The sequence below is a fragment of the Ochlerotatus camptorhynchus genome, unplaced genomic scaffold (assembly GCF_037179485.1).
Source record: "Ochlerotatus camptorhynchus isolate MF236.1 unplaced genomic scaffold, CSIRO-AGI_Acam_v1.1 ptg000085l, whole genome shotgun sequence".
NCBI classification, from domain to species: domain Eukaryota; kingdom Metazoa; phylum Arthropoda; class Insecta; order Diptera; family Culicidae; genus Ochlerotatus; species Ochlerotatus camptorhynchus.
The window spans coordinates 6,052,845-6,063,953 of NW_027040575.1; the positions used below are offsets into that span (position 1 = coordinate 6,052,845).

Genomic DNA, 11,109 nt, shown 5'->3' on the forward strand with positions numbered 1-11,109 from the left:
AACATAGTTTATCCATTTTTGGATAGGTTCAATTTTGACCAATCTGGGTGGACTCAACCCAAATTTTGGGTAGTTTTGAAACAGCGTGTAGTCTGATCTGACGTTATATGCTAGCTCCAATCAGCTGGCAGCAACTGATCTGATGGTGTAAGAGATTTGGCAGACCCTTTTGTGGACGAACATTTTGGCTGCTCTTCCTCTTCCACTTTTCTTGCGTAATCAGGTTTCACCGAGTTCCGATCAGATTGACCGTTTTACCAGAAAGCGCTTTGGATGACAAATTTGCACAAGAGCTGGAAAGTGATGTCCGTGTGAGAGAATATCTCCTGATTAGTTCTTAAAATATTCTTATTTTGTTTGTTAAATTACTTATTGCTTAACTAATTTCACTATTAATACTATACACAAAAAATGCTCGATAAGTTCTCCGTCGAATAACGTATTGCATAACATATTTCCCATTAATTGTTTTGAGAAATATGCGTTTGAAAACACCCCCCATTTTCGTTACAAGCCTCATTTTCAATTTCTTAATGTGGCCCCCAGTACAGTAAAAAAAAGTAAAGAAGTCCCACGTAAAAAAAGTATTGCACCAGTTCATGATGCAATCAAGTAAACTGAAACTTTAAGAGAGTGGCACTAATCAGAGGATTGGTTCGTTGAAAATATCTTTATTTTTCGTCCATAGAAACTTGTAAATGGCTTGCGATATAATGGTCAGAAAAATTACACTGCAGAAAATATCATGTGTTGCCGGTGAAGACCAAATTGTGATTTTCTTCAACCAACGACTTTTACAGGGTGACTAATACGAAATCGAATTTCTGGTTTTTTCCCTGTATTTTTTTTTGGTTGCCCAAAATATTTTCCCCGGTTTGGTAAAAAGCAATGATGATTGATTTCAGCAATTGACGTCACTGACAAACAAGTTTCAGCATTTTATTATAAATCACTAATCATATGAAAACAAAATCGAATGCTTGGACTGGCATTTTTTTCAAAATTATAAATCTTCGCATTCTTCAACTTTGCGAGATTTTTAACATCAAATAACGCGTATTTTGAAAATCTCAGTTAAAAAAAAACTGTTGTCTAGAATATAATGATAAGAGAATGTCAAATTATATTATTTGTAAAGATATCCTAAGATGAGTTCCTTCCTATGTAATAATTCAGTACATTCAAACATTGAACATTTTCAAGATTCCGTGCACAGAAATTCAAGATCAAGGATTATCAAAAAATCTTCAATATAACAGAGGAAAAAAGTACATTTGAATAACACTTATCAGAATTCGGTCAAAATATATACCAACATATTTGAGATTGAAATCATTTTCCCGGTTTATCCCGGTTATTTCCCGATTCTCCCAGTTTTCCCGGTTGGGTAGCCACCCTGCTACTGGCACCTTCCAACAATTGCAGCAAAATGGAAGGAATGTTGGTCTGCACTTGATTGCAGGAAATTAATATTAACTTCATTAGATGCTACCATAGAGGTAACTCTAAGACCACTGGGTCCCGAAGAAAATCATTATTATTTTTGGCTCACTCAGTACCAGAACAACGGTCCCAAGCAGTCCCAAGCTATTTCACTCACCCCTGCATGTTCTGCATGAATCCACACACCCCTGATGTTATCTGTCAAACTTTCATAGCGAATCAAAACAAACATAGTGTAGTAATAGAATTTCAACTAGAATAGGATACGTTAATCGTTTGCTTGGGACCAATAGGCTACTAAAGTAGTGAGCCAATTTAAAATCGTTAGTTTCGTATTGATTGTTGATGCTACTGCGTTAGTAAGGTAGGGCAAATATTTAGGAAATTCTATTCGAAAATTTAAAATATTTGGTTGATTGTACATCGGAACGTACCATCAATATCCAGGTTATGGACTATACTTCAACCCTAAGTTTATTTATTTATTTATTCGTCAATCAAAAAAAAAAAGGAAGGCTACATAATAACATTATAACTTAAGATCTATGATTTCGCAGTGCTTGGAAATATTTTTTCAGTTTTAGCGGCGGCATATTTAGGTCTATCATTTCACAGTGTAGATTGTAAACGGACATCATTCGATTTATCGGTCCATATTTAACGTAGTTAGTGCGGTGACGATCTACCGCGAACAAATGTCGATTACACAATCGACGAGAAAGTACATACAAATTAAGTCTTGATAATAAATAAGCTGAGTCAATGCGTTGCGAAGCAATGTTGTTCACGGAAGAGACCATAGCACAATCCCGACGCTCTTTCAATGACTGAATGTTGATTAACAAGCAATGAGCTTCTTAAGATGGGAGACGAAATTCTGCCCATCCCAATTTCAGTAGTGCATATAATAAAAATTGCTTTTGGATTGACTCTATTCGTTCTTCATGCCTTTTTATATAAGGTGACCAAACAACACTGCAATATTCTAATATTGACCTCACATAGGCAACATAAAGTGTTTTAACTGTGTAAGGATCTTTAAAGTGGAAACCAAAACGTATAAGGAATATATCCAAAATAGTATCATACCGAGAACAGATCCCGAAATCCATTTTTACAGCAATAGTTGATATTGACACCCACATTAACTGGATTTGTCGAGTGTTTATTTTGATGTAATTATTAGTCGGAATCTTCCATCACGGAACTATTCGTGAAATTATTATTTCGATTAAAACGGTTGCGTAAAAAAATATCGAATACCACAAGTTTCAAAAGTGCATTCATTTCATTCCACCAGTAACTCATTTCATTTTCCATTCCATGGTCAACATTCGGAAACGGAAAAAAAGCTTCCAATATATAGCTGTTGTTAATTAGAAGCAGTGCAGCAGTCTTCACGTGAAAAACTGTTAAACCCAACTCTTGTTAATTACCCACTCAAACCGATTCTCATACATATACCTACAACCACTGTTTTAATCTGTTCAAAGAAAACCCATACAGTACTATTTAGATCCACTTATCTTTTGCGAACGAGTTTCCATATATTCTACAAACGAGCTTAGAACCTTGGCAGCCAATGAGCTGCGTTGCCTCCATTCCAACGATGTTCACTGCATTCAAAACAGGCACCAATCTTCAAAGAAATCTTCATTATTAGTGTTTTCAACGAATATAGGAAAATTCGCGAAAGCCTTCCTCGCCAACTGAATCAGTGAAGTGTGAAACAACGAGGCGAAAGAGCGGTTTGACCACTGGATCAATTTTAGTGTACCGCCACTTTTTGCTGCCATTTTCAATGTTACTCGCACGAGGCAAAATTTTGTCGGCTGTGGTCCGTGTGCTCGGGCTAATTAAATGAGTAATTACCCCAGAAGCTCACACATAAGACCAAGCATACGTATTTTGATGTGCGCTGTGGGGCATCATTATGAATGCATTGGACTGTGAAAACAATCTTCGGCATCTTTCCAAGAGCTAAATCGCGCACACGAATTTCAATTCACGATGATATTCATGTAGAAGCCCAGTTTGCATGAAACATTCGATAATTACCGATAATAAGACTCCTGGAGGGTAATTTGGTAGACCTTCGGCTACTAAACGGGCAATGTGGTTTTTTTTTGCTATTTGAATGTGAGTTACGTCACATAGAGAAAAATGCAATTTTCCCATTTGATTTCGTCGCCAAATGAATTGTGAAACCGATGCATAGTGGTCAAAGCCTTGACGAAAACTGAAAAATTCCGTATCAACACTCAGACCGCAATGTTGACAATGTCAGGCTCATAAATAGTTATTTTTACTGAAACAGGGCCACTGTTTACACGAGATTCTAAACATCAAACTATAAACATCGTTTTTGTAAGGGTTTTTTTTATATGGCTCACACATTGGCTTTTTACACAAAAATTCATTTTTCATCTGGTTATTTTCCACCTATTTAAAAAAGGAGTACATACCATATGATCAGTTCAGGGGAAGGATTGTCCACGGTTCATATACATTTTTAAAATTTTTTTAAGGATGATTTTTTGCGTATGGGAGAGGGGGGTCTAAAATTAACCAAAAACTGTCCACGTGGCTTCTGGACAGCCCCGCAGTGTAACTCATGCTATCTGAGTTTAAACAACAGGAACTGCCAAACAAACTCTCAAATGCTGTCAGTAAATCAGCAATAGAATTTGCAGGCAAACAATTAATGCTGAAGCTATTTTTTTTTAAATCATATTTTCATTTTTCTCAACAAGTTTGACCGACCATTGGTCTAGACTGCATCATTGTGCAACGTTGAGTAATTTCGACCACCTGTGAAATTGTGGAACGAATAATGGATTCGATGATGCGTTGTACTAAAAACAAAACTTACCAATGGATAATGCAAATTGGCAAAATTACATCATCTTCGTTGAAGTAAAAAAAAAACCCCAGAGTAATCCCACTAGTGACTTTCTCGTATAAGATAAACATAAAAAGAAGATTATTTAAACTCACTGGGTTTTCCCAGCAAAACAATTCACTGCTTTTTTTCTTACGATTACTTAGTCATTCAGCTTCAATCTGATTATATTTTTACGATTCAGCAAACACTGAGCTTGTAAAGGGCCTATCAGCTTTTGTAAACAACACTTAAAGAGCCTTTTCGCGCAAACCGAGGCGTGTCCACGGAGACCAACAACACCAACAGGTAGGGGATTTGTGCCTTCTTGATGGTGTTCTTGGTTTGCGTGGGCGAGCTTCGGTTCGCGAAAAAAGGCCCTTTATGTTTTGTTTACAAAAGCTGATAGGCCCTTTTTTAAATTTACCCGAGATTTTATCAGGTTTTTCTTAAAATGGAAAATACGTACTACAAAATGCTGCTGATTCCGAGTTGCCGATAATAGAACAGCTTTCTAACACGCAGTTCAAATGGAAAGGTTGCCAAACAAAAACAGGGTAGTCACACTCTGGGACGGGACTTGACAATCGGGTAGCGATTTCGAGTCAATTTGCTGTCAAATCCGAGTCAGTTTCTGATTGGTCGATTTGACAGTAGCAATTGTGGAATAAAAAGGACAGAGGATCGCATCAACATGGTTGGCAGTGATGCCGGAATCAATGTTGACGTCAGTGGCGTTGTTAATTATTTATATTTGCGAAAGGAAAGTTGAAAACTTGAGTGCACTGCGTGTTTTAAGCGATGGATATTGTTGTTTGTTTATGGTTGTTTTTATTGTGTTGAGCAAAAATGATGTTCTAAACTACGGTAGAAACTCCGAATAAAATCCAAATTAAAATAGAAAAAAAATTACTTTCCTGACATCATTGTTCAACTCCGTCAAATACCACTCACAACTTTCCGAAGGGCATTCTTCAAAAACATTAAGAAAAATAAGAAGCTCGATTGTCAAGTCCCGTCCCGGGTCACACTCACCTGAGAAGTTTGGAGCGTTGTAAAAGCGTTTCAAAACAGTTTTAGACAAATCTATCGATTTGAATGGATAAAGTACCAGGCAGCAGATGATTGTAAACAAACAAACAGTGCACATTGCTGGCATTGCGTCGAGAAAAAGACCCATAGTAGCACGGAAGCACGGACGCTGCTTAGGTTGAGGCTGTCACAAATTTCGTGTTTTACTCGTGCTTTTTGGCTTCTGCCAAGGGGAAAAGAAATTCTGTTTCATTATTATCATGGTCAGTGATGGCATAATTATAAGCAAATTGATATTTTTCCGTTCTCATACGCTCTCAATATTACGCATGATATTAAAGCAAAATAGCATATTTGACATTGATTTTACAAGCTCTTTTGATATTACGAGATTATTCACAACGTGTTAAGTTGAAGCAGAGGGTTGAATCGGCGCAAACATGATTCTGTTGCATCTCGTTTTCTTGGAAAGAGAAGGTATAATAATGCTAGCACTTTTTTCTCTACACCGATGGCAGACATCTTGTTCTTTATAGTAGAAGCCATATTATGTGAAATAATGCATCGAACAATGTGCATACATTTTTATATAAAGAAGTTCCGGGCAAAAAGCGAAAAAAATAACAAATTTTTGAGTTTACGTCTCAGAATTCCATGAAACTTCGTATAATTGTTCGCTAAAGGTAATCAACCAAGTTTGAGGGGGAAATTAATGTTGAAAACTTCAAAATCAAAAAAGTGCATTTTTCAAAATTAAAAACTAATGTTTATTTGATAGCTTATCAAAAATGCTAGCTTTTCTGAACACAAGTACACAATAAAAAAATAATTTTGATATCACATCAAAGTAGATGCACTTCAATCGTGTTAAAAATATGGTGTAATATTAGTTGCAAAAAAGGACAAAATTATCATTAATACAGTGCATGAACTGACATCACGCTGCTTTTACTGCATTTGTTTATTTGTGTGGCCTTAAAAATTACATGAGATTTTTGACATGATTGAACTGCATCCTCTTGGATATAATACTAATATTTTTTCCTGTGTATAAAAATCTGAAAAATGAACTTCTTTTATTATTGAAGTTTTAAAATTTTTTTTTTTACGAAAATTGGTATTTTTTATCAGTGTGTATGTTTTTATGAAAGTGAAAACCAGTTGAAAACGAAAACCAACTTTGTCATTTTTATCAGATGAACTGTTTTTTGCTATGATTTATTGAAAAATTTAGAACACGCAATTTTGAAAAATTAGGCGAGAGTCAAAATGGACTTGCTTGGCAGCTCATATTACCAGTACAATATTGATTACGATGTAGATTAAATAATACAATGTTAAAAAAAAACATATCTGTTATGTTTGCTCTGAAAACTATTCTTAAACCTTTAAGAATCATTTTCCGAGCTTAAATAACAAAAATGAAGTTTCAAAATTTTACCGAATGATGTTTTACCATTTTTGCCAATTTTAAGTTTGACACTTAAAAGTTTCAGAAAAAATTGTAGTTTTATAAGCTTAAAATTAAAAATCTGTTCAAAAATATTTAAAATAAATACATTTTTTTGCTATGTATTAAAATTTTAAACTTTTTTTGTTTTTAGATAATTTGCTGATATTTTTACCGTGTAATTTTTTTCGGAGGAGGGACTATTCTACATTTTTTCTCATAAGTCATTTGGATAAGAAAAGACGTGTTCATGCCATCATTTATTGAATAGTTTTCTAAAATGACGTACGGGAACGGACTTAAAAAATAGTTACAAAACAAATGAGGCTCTGCAAATGCCCCAATTTCAGCACAAATTTGAATGAATAGGCAAAGTTTCAAAAAAATCGGAGAAGATCGAGTCTTAAATTTGTTTTCTATTTGGCCTGTAAATGTGCAATTCAATATAGAGTTACTAATTCTAAATTGATGAAGATGTTTTCAAGGTATTGCTTGAAATTTGCAATAACGAAATCCAAATTTTACTTACAGTTTATAAAAACGTAAGATTCATTGCAACTGGTAAAAAGATAGTAAATGTTCAGTTTTACTACAAGTGTGCAATTTTTAGGCTATATATAAACTGTCCATTCGTTGCTTCAAAAATAGATTGATTGAGCTATAGATGTCGCACAAATGGTTTGAAATTTGTAAGAAGATCTTTAAATTTCTCAATTATCGATCTATGTTCTAATAGTCCAAACGCTGTAAAAATTCAATATGTGGCTATGACAATGGCCAACCAGCCTGTTGTTGTAACGGTCAGTTTGGTAGCAAATCAAGAAAGATGAAAATGAAAAAGTACCAAAATATAGCAATTGATAGTTGAATATATGCTTGAAAACAACATCAATTTCATAACATCAACAACAAACTTGCTTATCGACGTCATGGCATCAACAATTATAAAATTCTTACAATTTGCTGACAACTTGATACAAATATAGAGTGTAGTGAAATTCAAAAATGTTCCATAGTAATTCTCCAAAATGTCCATACAAATTTGAACCCACTTGCACGACCTCTAAATCTTCATCAATCTTAACCATTTTTTGCACAGGCTCTTATTTTTGGGTTACAAATCATACTTATCGGTGGCCTGTTAGATTGTAAATACTTTTCAAAATGAAGCACCATACTGCCAATAAACGTACACAGCAAAAAAATAATTTTGATATCACGTCAAAGTGGATGCACTACAATCATGTCGAAAATATGGTGTAATATTACTTGCTAAAAAGGACAAAATTATCATTAATACAATGCATGAACTGACATTACGCTGCTTTTACTGCATTTGTTTATTTATGTGGTCATAAAAATTACATGAAATTTTCGACATGATTGTAGTGCATCCACTTTGATGTGATATCAAAATTATTTTTTTGCTGTGTAGACAGTTGTCACAGTTAAATTTCATGCTTCATTTCACAGATTTAAATGTAAATATACACAGCAAAAAATAAATTTTAATATTACTTGTCGAAAATCTCATGTAATTATTTGGCACAAAAATAAACAAAAACAGTAATTGCAGCTTAATGTCAGTTCATGCACTGTCCTTTTTGGCAAGTAATATTACACTATATTTTTGAAACGATTGAAGGGCATCTACTTTGATGTGATATCAAAATTATTATTTATTTTTTTGCTGTATAAGTAAAGCTTCATATGTGGTTCAAATAATTGAAAATTCGTTAATTCTCGAGCTTATGTTTATATTTATGTAGAAGGAAAACTCTTTAAACAATTGTATCAAAATTTTAAAAGATCGATCAAAGGACAATAAACAGTAATCATAGTATAGAAATCTCAACGAAGTGAATTAGTTATGAAGAGGTTGTTTGAAAATGCTCGTTTCAGCCTGCTTCTAAAATTTGACAAATTAAATTAACTTTACCGGGAAAATTCCCAACAATTTTCGCAAAACTGAAAAGACCTATTGTATCAGAACGAAATGGAAGAATAATTCAAATGTCGCACAATCGCTGTTTCGAACAATACACAACAAATATCTTTAGAATGTTAGTTCTTGCTTATTCGCAATTGGATAATTACCGGTGAGTTCGATACTTCGAACCGTGTTGAAACCATTTTGTCTTATCGTTGAATATTGCCTGCCGTTGATTTACTGCTGCACTTTCCGAGTAGTTCGCAGTAGGTGTGGTTCTCCTTTCAATTTAAAAATTTCCTTTTGTGCCTTTGCAGACCGTTTACATGCCACGATCGGACATTGATAATGATAGCACGCTCTTCTACTCCGTTGAACATATGCACTAACTGTGTTCGACCAACTAAACCATTCCACCAGACACTGTGTTATTACTTCATACAGACGCTTTCTGATGTAATCTTCTGTTTGATAGATTCACTAGAGACCACACTGAATCTTTTAATTCGCTTCCAATTTACAACAATTCGTTTACACAAATACAAAGAAACAGCAGTCTACAATTAACACTAGCATACTGGGTTTCCTCTATTTACTTTTCTCAAACACAGTGTTGATCAGTTTTTTTTTGAGAAAGTATCATAATTTGATAACGTTTCACCTGTTTCGACGGTTTATTGATCCGGTGGATGATCGAGACACAAACACGCGCGCGAAATTTTATTTCTGTTCCATTCTCTTCAACTCAAAAACTGATCAATTTTCTTTCAGCCATGCCAAATACACACCAACCGTGTCTATTGGTCCAGCAGGTCTGGCATGCTGGTGCTGTGCGTGATATAACCTTTCTGTCCGAGTCTCGTGCTTTTGAGTCACAGAATAAACGATCGAAAAGTGAAAACAAAACAACCACCACGTGCTCTCTACACCAGGGTTATGGATGGAAGCGAAAAGTAACAGCAAACAACGGATCTGCAACGAACAATAAAGTTAACTGAACCGCACAACGTTTTTCGAACCTCGCTGGCAGTCGGCTATTGGAAGACTGATCGAGCGACTGTACTGTTTAACCATAATAAATGTAGAAAATGAATTTTTAATAAGTTTCGCTGCACATACCTAGACCTACGCGAGCCGGCTCGGTGCCTGTTGCGGTTGGTCTTTCGCTTGGAAGTATTGAAATCGAAATTGTAGTCTGTATGGACATACTGATTCAGATTTACTGCTTCAACAACAGATTTAAGAAGAATCAGTTAAATGACTGTGAAGGTTCTACAGCATAAAATTACTTCTAATTTTTTGAGAATATTATTAAACCGTAGAGAAAATGTGGCTAGATAAAATATAGTGGATAAAAATAACACGACATTTTTATGTGCTTTTTCATCACTGGTCTCACTATGTCCCCTAAAGTCGATAATGACGTTGATTTTTTTTTCTTCAAATTAGCGCACAGGCTTTTCAATAGATGCTTCTTCTCCCTCTTCTATCATTTGCATGCACAGAATTATAATGATTTATCCGCAAAAAATCCAATTGTTCATTTTACCCAGAACACTCATTTAATAAAAAAAATGAGTACATAGCGATTCTAAGGGCTGTTCCCTTCAAATCGTGTAAAACGGACTCACGCTTTTAGTCACAGCTTTTTTGTTTGGTTACTTACCTGGATGCTTTCTTCTGAAGCTCTATGTCTAAGCAACAGGTGCAAATTTATGAAAAATAAATTTGAAGTAGCACATATTTTCTAAAATGCCATTAACAACATTTTTCGTACTCATATCGATCAGCTGGAACACCTGGATGAAGTTTAAATTTGTGTCAAGGCACATAATTTTTATTTGTTTTATTGTCACTGATGATACACACCAACTAAAACATATATTAATTTTATGGAATAAAGTACCGTAATGCAGCAACTACTGGACAGTCTTTAAATCAAGACCATTAGTTTTAATTTAAATTTTACATCCACTGTGTTGTTTCCACAATAATTACATTAGATCAACATGGACCTGGCTTTTGGATCATGTTTGGCCTTGCAACTTTTAAAACTGCCTGGATTTCGTCCCATGTTTACAACTTCAAAATAAATTAAATTAAATTTCATAGTTTTGATTCTTCCTTATCTTATAGCTCCCTCCCGAAGGTCACTTTTGACACCATGTGAGACTAAGAATTTGACCAGTAGTGAAAGTATCGCATATTCTGCTGTTTATATCAAATAATTTAGGGAAACGACAAAAAGTGCACTTTTCAATTGTGAGACATACTTTCATTGTTATTTACTCATTAAAATTGTCATTGAATAAATAACCAAAAATACCAAAATTGTCGTTGGTATTATAAACAATCTTTTGTGATGCTTCATTT

At 34.5% G+C, this 11,109-nt stretch overlaps 1 protein-coding gene across 1 annotated transcript in view; it reads right to left on the bottom strand.

Moving 5' to 3' along the window:
• LOC135698375 (peptide transporter family 1-like) overlaps nt 1-9,781 on the bottom strand; it is a 34,927-nt gene extending 25,146 nt beyond the window's left edge. Inside the window, exon 1 of the mRNA XM_065218309.1 lies at nt 8,904-9,781. Within this exon, the coding sequence (XP_065074381.1) occupies nt 8,904-8,939 (36 nt within the window). The 5' untranslated portion in view covers nt 8,940-9,781. The remainder of the gene's footprint in view (nt 1-8,903) is intronic.
• Between the last annotated feature and the right edge of the window lie 1,328 nt (nt 9,782-11,109).